Source organism: Centruroides vittatus, unplaced genomic scaffold, assembly GCF_030686945.1.
Source record: "Centruroides vittatus isolate TY-2023 unplaced genomic scaffold, ASM3068694v2 scaffold_2520, whole genome shotgun sequence".
Classification (NCBI taxonomy): Eukaryota; Metazoa; Arthropoda; class Arachnida; order Scorpiones; family Buthidae; genus Centruroides; species Centruroides vittatus.
In genome coordinates, this window is record NW_027122689.1 from 1526271 (window position 1) to 1537307 (window position 11037).

The 11037-nt window shown below is 25.2% G+C and overlaps 1 protein-coding gene across 1 annotated transcript; it reads right to left on the reverse strand.

The window, feature by feature from the left end:
- Window positions 1-258: 258 nt before the first annotated feature.
- Window positions 259-4000, reverse strand: LOC136987607 (invertebrate-type lysozyme-like). Its single transcript, XM_067285370.1, has 4 exons — window positions 3455-4000; window positions 3295-3380; window positions 2282-2390; window positions 259-596 (listed from the first exon to the last, which is right to left on the reverse strand). Exons 1-4 carry the CDS (start codon window positions 3489-3491, stop codon window positions 334-336), a joined length of 495 nt encoding a protein of 164 aa, XP_067141471.1. The 5' UTR covers window positions 3492-4000; the 3' UTR covers window positions 259-333.
- Between the last annotated feature and the right edge of the window lie 7037 nt (window positions 4001-11037).

Sequence of the window (11037 nt, forward strand, 5' to 3'; positions counted from 1 at the left end):
TTATACTTCTACAACCAAAAGCTCTCAACTGGAGAGTTATAGCTATTTTCTTTGATTGTGAAATTCTATTCTCTGTATTTTCTTCATCCTGATAAACTATTGAACTATTTTATCTCATACAACTGCTCCGGAGTGAGATAAATTATTCCATTTTTCATCTTTTCTTACACTTCAACAGCACTTTTATACTTCCGAACATCAGCTTTATACTCTACTCTCGCTTAAAAATTTTATTTTATTTATTTATATATACAAAACTTACGCAAAAATTATTTTTATTTTTCAAAATAATACTATTTAATTTATTTTTTTAGATTGAACAATACTTTTACGTCACACGTTTCTATTGAAAATCAAGTTTTCTAAGACATCCCTGGGGTTAGAAACTTGGTTGAGGTAACATTCAAGAAACCTTAACCACGAAGGAGTCTCTTCGATGTATGAATGGTAACAATCGTCCTTCCCGTAAGAATGAATTAAAAAATAATCTCCACATTCGAGTCTTCCATTATTATTACAATCGACAGAATTTATTTCTATGTATCTTTGTATTGTTTTATTCGTGCAATCAAAATTGTTAACACAAATTTTGAAGTCTGTAAGATTAATAAATACATAATTAATTAAAATTTAATTACTATTAATTAATTTGTAAACGTGCATTATATTATTATCTAATTAAAATTAATTAATTAATTAAATATATATTATAAATTGAAGACTAAATACAAATACAATTTGAAGTCTTCTTAGCTACAGTTTGATAAAGCATTATTTTCAATGATTTTTTTAATTTAATTATAATTAAAAATATAATTAATTTAATACATTTTTTTATATTTAAATATATTTTTGTGGTTTTTTTTAATATAAACATGTATTTTAAAAGTAGGCCATACGTTTCTTAAATACATATAAATAAATGAACTTCGAAATAAGTCTTTTGTATACAGTTTTTTTTTTTAATTTAAATAAATAAAAATGTACAGGAATGGCCCAAAAGTCAAGTTAAACATTTTAAATTTCAAATTTCTGTCTTATTCAAATGCTTATAACATTTATAAAAATTATTTAAAGTATAAAATTACAATGCTTTGACAGGTTCAGAAAATTTCAAAATTGTTTGAAAAAATGCGGTTATCTATTTTTTGGGCCACCCGAGTATTAATCAATTTTTAAAAGTTTATTTTAAGTTTAATTTTATTTTAAGCGCATTAATTATATTGTTACAATACTTACGATAAAATTGGTAATGCATTTATCTGTGGCTTTTTTTTTCACAGAAAATGTTAACGAATGTCCATTTATATTAAAATACTTTAATATTTTTTTGTATTTTTTTAAATGTATAGCATGACGGACAGACCAGTGAGGTGTATACGTTTTTAATGTCATGTTATAACTAAAAACTTTAGTATAACAACATTTAGGAAAATTTAGAATTTTTTTTTTTTATTTAAAATATTTTATTGAATTTCTTTAAACTTTGGATATTTATTCTGTTCGATTGGTTGGAATAACGTTGGAATAACGAATTTTTACGTCAACTTAACGTCATCACTTCAATTATAAAATGAGAAATTCTAAAGAATGACGTCAAATTTACGTAAAAATGTGCACTATCCCAACCAATCGAACAGTCCTATAGTTATTATAAGAGGGTTTAAATTGGAATGATTATGAATAAAATTACCGCTTTCATTGAGTATTCCTTTCATTATAATAATATATACTATTACGTCAATATTACGTCATTTTAAAGTTTTCCAAAAGTTGCCTTTTAGATATCAAAATTTAATTTTAAAATATTCTACCCCTAAAATAATATCAGACATAAAAGATTGATTATTGATTAATGTAAGAATAAATAAGTGGTAAATTCATCAATTTCTTAATAAATGTATTTCGAAACAGAACTTATCTGAGGTGAAAATATACAGTACATTTTTTACGTCAATTCGACGTCACTCCTACAGATTTTATGACAAACTCTAAAATGACGTAAAATTGACGTAATAGTATATACTATTATAACGAAACGAATATGCTTCGAATCAATCATTGTTAAAATCAATTATATCTTACGTTTATCGCAGAGAACCACTTATATTTATATTTATAAAAAATATTCAACTGGAGTTTTTTTAGGCTTTACTTTTAAAATTGCTGTTTTAAAAACAATATGTAATAGGAGAGGAAAATTCTATCCTCCCTTTCTATTAAATAAATAAAATTTATTATACTTTTAATATATTTGACACTAATTATAATAAATTCCTACCTTCTCCTTTACCTCCAGCATCTTTCCAGTACTCTTCTGTTATATAGCATGGTCCGTATCTTTTATCATCAGGTTCACATTTTTCAAGAGGATTACAACTAGTTATAGCCTAAAAATATAAAAGCATAGTCTCATTTTTTGTATATTTTAACTCTTCTCTAATTATCATTACATTATAAAATAAAACAATTTTCAGTTTAATTTGTGCAGCAGCCACAAATAAAGATGAAGTCCTTAATTATAGAAAATGTCATCTTTAATTTGAATAACCATTATCAACTAGAACTAGACCCTTTCAAAAGGTACTAGGGGTCTAGTGCAAGGGAAACAAGAGGACCTCTTTGCCTTTCTCGAGACATGAACAATGAATACACTAAATATACTGTTTTGGGACCTCCATTTGCATTGAGTAGAACGATTGATGCATCATCTTCAACTAAATTAAGCGATGTATCATCTTTAACAGCATTGATTGAAGCATCTTCTGTGACTAAAATGAATGATCAAAAACGACTAGAATGAATGATCATCATCAACTTCATTTGAATAATCGCTTATCATTGAAAAGCTAAGCGTTTATCATCGTCCTCGCTTATATAATTCATCATAACCAATAAAATAATTCATCATCATCCTGAAGTGTGGAATAATTCAGCATCATTAACGGAATAATCAATAATGTTAAAGTGAATGAGTGATAGACCATTTTGAATCTTAATTAATCGTTAAAAAATCAAAACTTGAATAATTTGTTGCCTTTTATAAACAATTAAATACGAAAATATTTCGATTTTTTTAAAAGAAAATTATATTTTAAATAAACTGATGCCGAGAATTATAAGTTAAATCTGACGGATGTAAACGTCAGATAAATAAATACCAATAAATGTTAAAACATATTTAACTTTGGAATAAAGCCAATAAAATAAAGAAACAAGAATTTTATTTGGAATTATATATTTAAAATATTAACTTAAAATAATAATAAAACAATAACAATAACCTTGAATTACCTGACAGATGCAGAGCAAACACGTGTTCTCCACAGGATTTGTGGTATCTTTTTTGCCATTTGCTACGTTTCTGTCAATCAAAAAATCTGAATGATAGTTTTATTATTTATCAACAACTTGTGGCTTTAATAGTATCAATATATTATAAATTAACACTTACCTAAAATCAATAGAAACTTACACAAGAACACTAGCATAGTTACCTCTATAGATGTATTTGTTTATGAATTCTTCTTCTCGGAAACAATGACAAAAAAATAGAAATTATTTTGAAAGTAAAAGTTCAAGGTGACCTTGACATAGTCGGTTATGACGTAAAATTCGTTCCTACATACACTTGTTTAATGTTTTATACTTTCAAATTGAGTTATAAGCGACCCATTTTTTAGCTTTTTAAGGTGATAAACTTAAAGGAAGTGGTAAATATGACGTAATTAAACTTCCTGTTCTTATCTAATTTACTAGGAAAATGAATTTCGTGTGTAAAGGTCATAAAAATTATAATATCAAGTAACATTTTCTTAAAATTATTACATGTTAAGTTGAAACAATGGTTTATATAAGGGCGTAAAGGGTTAATTTCATGAAAAAGGTTATTTTTATAATATTTCATTTATTTATCTATATTATAATTCAATTTTTTAACTAAGTTTTCTTCGATTTTTCAACCAAAACTACAAAATATTTATTCCTATAAATATTTTGTAGTTTTGGTTGAAAAATCTTGATTTGGCGTTAACGCGTCGCTCATATATCATGTTAATTTTTATATCATATCACCAATATTTTATTCTTTCTGTTAGATTGTATAGAATTATGTAAAATTTTTGGGTATTTTTATTAAAAAAATAACAAAATAGTTCGAGTATCGTCAATAATATAAATGGCGCCGCGAGATCAAGTAAAACCGGAAAAAGATTGCCAAATTGTATTGTCGTTTAATTTATTTTTGTTTAATTATTATATAACATGTAAAAATATAACTAACTCTTTCCTACTATTGTATAATATAACTTTCTTTTTTAAATTTTGCACTTTATTTTAAAACTTAGCGCAAACTAACAAATAAATTTAGAATAAACACCACTCCTTATTTCATATATTAAGTAATGCGTCGACTCACCAATCCAACCACTCGCATGAGGAGTAAACATTTAAAACCATCGTAGAGCTTACGAGCGATGCGACGAGTGGCTCTTTTTTTTTTTTTTAACGAAAATCAGATTAAGTTTTGTATTAGAAAATTAATAAAATGCTTATTAAAATATTTAATTTAATTTCTAAGGAAAGTGAGACAAAAAATTAATTTAAAAAAGTAAAATCTGTACAAAATGGAACCTTCATAAAACGGAAAAAATTCTTCAGGACGGAACGATTATATTAACGAAAACCTGTTCAAAACGGAAACCTGCCAAACCGGAAAAAAATATTCAATAGTTATACAGTATAATCGTTCCGGTTTACATAGGTTTTCTGCATTTATTAGTGATATTTTCAAAGAATGTTAAATTTTTTAAAAATAAAACTTCAAAAAAAAATTTCAGATATCTGAAAAACTCATAAAATGTGTTTCTTCCTAATTACAATCGTTTAAAATAATTGAATTCTCTAAATAAAAGGTAATTTTCATTTATCTAATGTCAAAAGATCGGGTAATTATCTTTAAATTTGTCATTTAATATACTTTTAGAAAACAATAAAATTAGCTCAATAAATAAATAAAAATATTCTCCTTTGTCCTCCTTTACCTTTTTCTTTTATTTTATTTTATCAATTAAATTAAGGCAAGTTTTTATAAAGGCTTAAAAAATTAATTTCTTGAATTTATGAGGACTCAAAATATATCAATCGAATTTTTAGAATTTTTAATTGTTTTCCAACTAATTGTACCTTATTTATTATTTTTTTTTAAAGATTTAATTATTATTAAATATATTTTACTTTTTTATTAACATAAATTAACCTCGTAACTCTTCTTAATTGGAAGGCTTTCTAAAACAAATTTTTTAAACTTTGGCTCTAAAACATCACTTTTTTTAATTTAGAAGAATTCTAAAATTATACATTAATTACAATTAACTACATTAAAAGTATATACTCAACTTTTACTCGACTTTCAGAAAAAATTATAAAGATGTTTGTCATACGTACGCAATTTTCTCAGAAATTGTAGATTTTTAGAAATTTCAGTAACATTAAACATGAATTAAATTCTAAAACAAATTGTTTTAGAGCTTAATTGCGTTAAAAATTCGGAAAATTCATTAATATTGCAAATTATGATTAAACTAATTTAAATAAAATCTTAAAGAATTTTGTGTTTTTAAGAGATTTTAAATATTTTAAAAAGAATTTAACATAAATTAACTTTTAAAAATGAATTTTTAGTTATTTTCTAATAAAATATAATTTTACTACTAATTTTTAAAAACTTTATCAATTAATAAACACTTTTTAAATATAATATCAAGTATAAAAATAAACTTTTTAGTTATTTAATTTAAAAATAAAAAAATATTTTAAGACAACTTTTTATCAATGATTTTCTAATAAAATTAAACATAATTTTAGCAGTTTTTAATAAAGTTTAATTTAGGGATGAAGATGTAAATTTAATCCTGTTCATTTTATAATTATTAAGAAGAGAAAATGGAATATAATTTTTGTAAAAAGTTCTTTTAAAATTTTAATTTCACGCTTTCCTTAACCAACAGCTGGTCCGTAAAGATTATTCAATATATTTATATCTAACAGAATTTGCTTTTTATATAGATTCTAGTGAAAGGACTCGAAGACATTCTTCAATGATAAACGGATGAATTTTCTAGTTTTATAATAATAAAATAAAATAAAAAATCGAAAAACATTATAAAAATATTTTTACTTCCTTATTTTATTTTTATTAATTTTTATCAACGAAATATTAAGAATTCTATAACATTTTTAGTGTAAATAATATTAAATTTTTTTTATTCTTATATTTTATCCAAGTTTTTCGTTTAATTAACTGATTTTTTTCACGTCTGTCTCAGTTTGTCTGGATGTTAAACTTTTAAACAATTTTATTGCATTTGTGTCGAATAATTTACTCTATTCATTTTTAATAAATCCATTTCATACTTTATAAATTAATTAGTCTATTCATATGACAATTTATTTAAATTAATTTTGATATCTGGAATGTTTGAATACGTGGCGAAGCAAGAAATCGAAGGATAAAGAAAATGTAAACTTGGGAATCTCTATTTAATTTGATTTCTCTCGAGCTTCTGTATATATAATAAGTTAAATATGTAAAAATATTGATGAAATTTTAATCTTTGTAAACGTAACTTCTTGTAAAATATAATTGCATTCAATTAAATGAAAGGAATATATAAATTTCGTAATTCAAATAGAATTTTTGTGATTTAAACTAAATAAAAAATATAAAAATTTATATGCTTTTAAAATCAATTTTTCATTTTTTATGTGATGAGTTATTTTAACGAATGTTCTAAATAAACAATCTAATTTCCATAGAAAAAATCCTTGAAAATTAGAACAAACCTTTTCCTATTCTCCATCTTTCGTACTTTTTCGTAGTGGGAAAGTATGAAATGACGTAATCAGATACACTATTCTAGCATAATGAATACATCCTATTATTAATTGGCATAATTGTGCTTACGAGTGATGATCTTCAACCAATCACCATCGCTCAATGCCTCAACTGCACTCAACGTTAGATAATTAATGATAAGAACGTGTTATTTTAACAGATTCTAATTATTTATAAAAAAAAATTCTGAGAAAATTTCTGTGTAATTTTTAAAAAGTAAAAATGCTATAAAAATAAATTCCAAATACTTTAACGGACTCTAAAATCCTAAAATATCTGTCACACAAAATGGAAGCTAAATTTTACTCACTAACTTTAAAGCCACACACGATTGGTGATAATTTATAACTTTTTGCAATTTAAATCATTATTGGATTTGAATCTACGATAATCACGCCTATCACTACAAATAGACACGCCTTCGACCAATCAGATGAACGAAATGGCAGACTTTTAAGACCCGTCTAACTTTAACGAATAGTCAGAACCAAATCATTTCATTCGGTTTTCTTCATAGTGATAACGACTTTCTGCTGTTTAAAGCAGAAAATAATGACACTAAATCAAAACTTGTACATTTTAATAATGTATCTTATATGTATAATAGTTTATAAACATTACAAATGTAATTCATATAAACTTATTGGTGCTGTATTTTAAACATAAAACTCGTTAAGTATCACATTCCTTGTAGATGTTTCGTAGGCGTTATTTAACTGATTCCTACATACGAGTATTATTTAAATATGGGTGACAGGAATAAAACCGGGAAAATTACGATTTTATAACTGTGACGAAAAATTTTTCATAAGTTAGAATATTGATATTATCATAAGTTTTAAATAATCAGTCACGTAGATGCTATATTAAACGGTACTTAAGTTAGAAAATTGATAAAAATTTTCACAAAATAAAAAAATCTAAACTATTCTGAAGAATATTCTGTATTGTGGAGAACGATGATTCCCAGAGTTTTTCGTTTGTCAGTATTTAAATAAGAATTGACTTATTAATAATTATATAAAAGGAACCTCTTAATTATATTATAAAATTTATTTTAAAAAAATCTAAAAATTCAAGTTTTTAAAATATTTTAAAATATTTCAAAAAATTGTAATAACAATTTAAAGTCGTGAGTTCTTAGATCATTAATCATTAAAGACAGTTAATGCTGTCATTTTCTATTTTAATATTTGGAAAAGACAGAAAATTTAGGATTAAAAAAAATGATAAATGTTTCATAAAATTTCAAAGTATGTTATCAACTAATATTATCTTTTGCAGATGAAATAAAAATAAAGATTAACTTAAAATTAATGTAGTACAAGAAAAATTTTCTTGAACTAAATTTGGAAAATGTCTTACATGATTTTAAAGTTTGATAAATTTTAATTATCTTCTTTGTATTTTCTTTGTAAAGGGAACTGGATTTCAATATAAATTTTCACATGTCACTTCACTAATATTCGCGATTCCACGCCATACTAACAATTAAATGCTAATAGTGGCAATTGATTGGAAGAACTGAATGGAAATAACTCTGCCTACTTTTCTTTTTTAACCTATTACAGAACAGCAAACATGTCTTCATCCAGTCTACGTTGAGCTATCTTAAAATCTTTCAGATTCTATCTTCTATATTTTGAAAATAACTACTTGTGCGCGTTTTATTTTTTATATCCGATTCATTCCAAATTGTTTGAATAAATATTAATATTTATCATTATATTATAGTGTAACAGTTACCTATGTACTGTACAGTACATAAAAGTCAAAATATGTATGTATGTTTGTTAGGTAAAGGTTCTGTACCATTGAACATATCTGCAAAAAATTTGGCACGAACATTATTCGACACCCTAACGGAATACTTGAAGTGCTTTTTGAATCCTCCTGTGAATATTGTTGTATTAATGTGATAAGTGTTTATTGTAAGTTTTTAAAATTTAATCTGCTAGAGAATGTCTAAAATACGAAAATATTGAAAGGAGCTGGATTTCAATATAAATTTAATATAAATTAATGTTCTAGTGTGCTAAGTTCTAATAAGAAAATGAAAATTACTGTAATAACCAATGAAAAGACAAGATAAAATTGATTCATTGACTGAAACATTTGGGCAATCTGCCAAAAGAGGAGCGATCCTTTTGGCAGATTGTCCTCAATAGAGATCTGGGACGACTGATCCCTTTTGAGATTTTATACACTTGAAGAAAACCCGGAAAACACCACATGATAAGACCGTTGGTGTGGCGCAAACCCGCGACCGACTTGTAATGTTCACTGGTTTGATTTACTAGGCCAGAGGTGGGGTACATCAATGAAAGAGCACGTTATAAATTTTTGCTGTTAACGATTTAAAAATTCCTCTTGATTAATTTCTGATTATTCTGATTTCCGTTGCTTCTTCAAAGCAATGAATTAGATAGGTAACTTGTAACTGTTCCATGCCGACTTTAATGTTCCTGAAAAAGTCTTAACACATATCTCGGTTGAACTGACTTTTTGGACCATCTTCTATAGTCCGCACCCACAAGCATAAGCATTGCAAGATCGAATCAAACTGAATTGCAAAGATTATTTTTAGTCTTCTTTTAAAACAAATTTCTGGTCAGGGAGGGTATTATTTGTGGCATTTTATTTATGTTTTTCGACTGTAATGAAAATTTATACCATCTTACAAGTTAGAACGAGAGCAATTAGCAAAATAAAGCACCAAAGCTTAAAGTTTATAAAAAGCTAAAAATCTTCATAAATTTCATTTAGATCGTTTAAAAATTTAAAGTTATGTAACTTAATTTACAAGACTAATAAATGATACAATTAAATATTTAAGAAATTAATAATAAATGAAAATTTTAAATTCAATTTTTTTTTTTTTTTTACATTTTGTCTCATAAAGAATGATAAAACAGTGATACTAAATTATACACTTATAAATATTTAATGTGACGATTTTCTTAACTCCATTCAAGGATCCATTTTATATATAATTGAAAAATTATACAATTCATCTTAGTAATTAGAAAAAAAAACTACAGTGTTAAGCATCACAATTATTAAGATTATAAAAAATAATTAATTTAAATGGCAACTAAATCCATACACCAAAATAAAGATTATTTCCATTCAGCTTCGTACTCTTTAATATACAATTGTATTGTTTGGAATCTCAAGAGACGCCTTAAATCTACTTTAAGTCTCACTAATGCCCTGCATAATTCATAATTTAATAATTATAATGCTTCAATTTTAGAATTAAATTAAATAATTAATGACGTAATTTGTGTTTGGAGACACATTCTGGTATTCTATAAATTATATTTGTAACGTAGAGTTTCGATATACAGTATAGGTTTGCAAGGGCAGAGATTCCGTTTTACGACTTCTCACTTTACACCTAAAGGTTCGTTATAAAGATTCTCTATTATAACTCGAGAATGCCTGAAATATGCAATAGATCCCGTTTTTATGATTATATAAAACAAGGCCTTATCATATGGCGCAACAGGGGTTTCATGTCGGTCATAATCTGTCGTCTTAAAAAGGCTACTACACCATAAGCATTTTAGGATCAGCATACCATTGTTTTAAAAGGAGTAAATTTTGATTCTGCCTACGAGTGGGTCGTTTGTGATCAAAATATAATTCCATGTCATTTGACCTGAACGAAACACTTACGGGCCCTCGAAGTCATTTCTCGGTTTAGTTATTGTATTAGATTTCGTATGTTTTACATTAATATATCTTAATATTTAATAATTGAGCTTGCATCTATGAAGAAACGTTCGTATGTAGTCTATAACTGCATTGTATGACTTTATTTTTATGTATATGCGAATTCGTCATTCAGAAATATTTATATTTTTATTGTTCTATTTTTCACGAGTAATAATAAATATTCTTATATTAAATTTCATAGGGTATTTAAATATTTTTGCTGTATTTAGGGCAATTTCTTTAACGACATTAATCGTAAATGTGCCGTCTTAAGAGTAGAGAAATCGAACTCGAGACATTTCTCATTAAGGAATAAATATTATTTAAAATTTTTATTTTTAACAAATTTTATAAATTTTTTTTAAAAAGGAATGAAAGAATGCAGAATACTAATTACGATAAACCTGAATTCCGAAATAAAG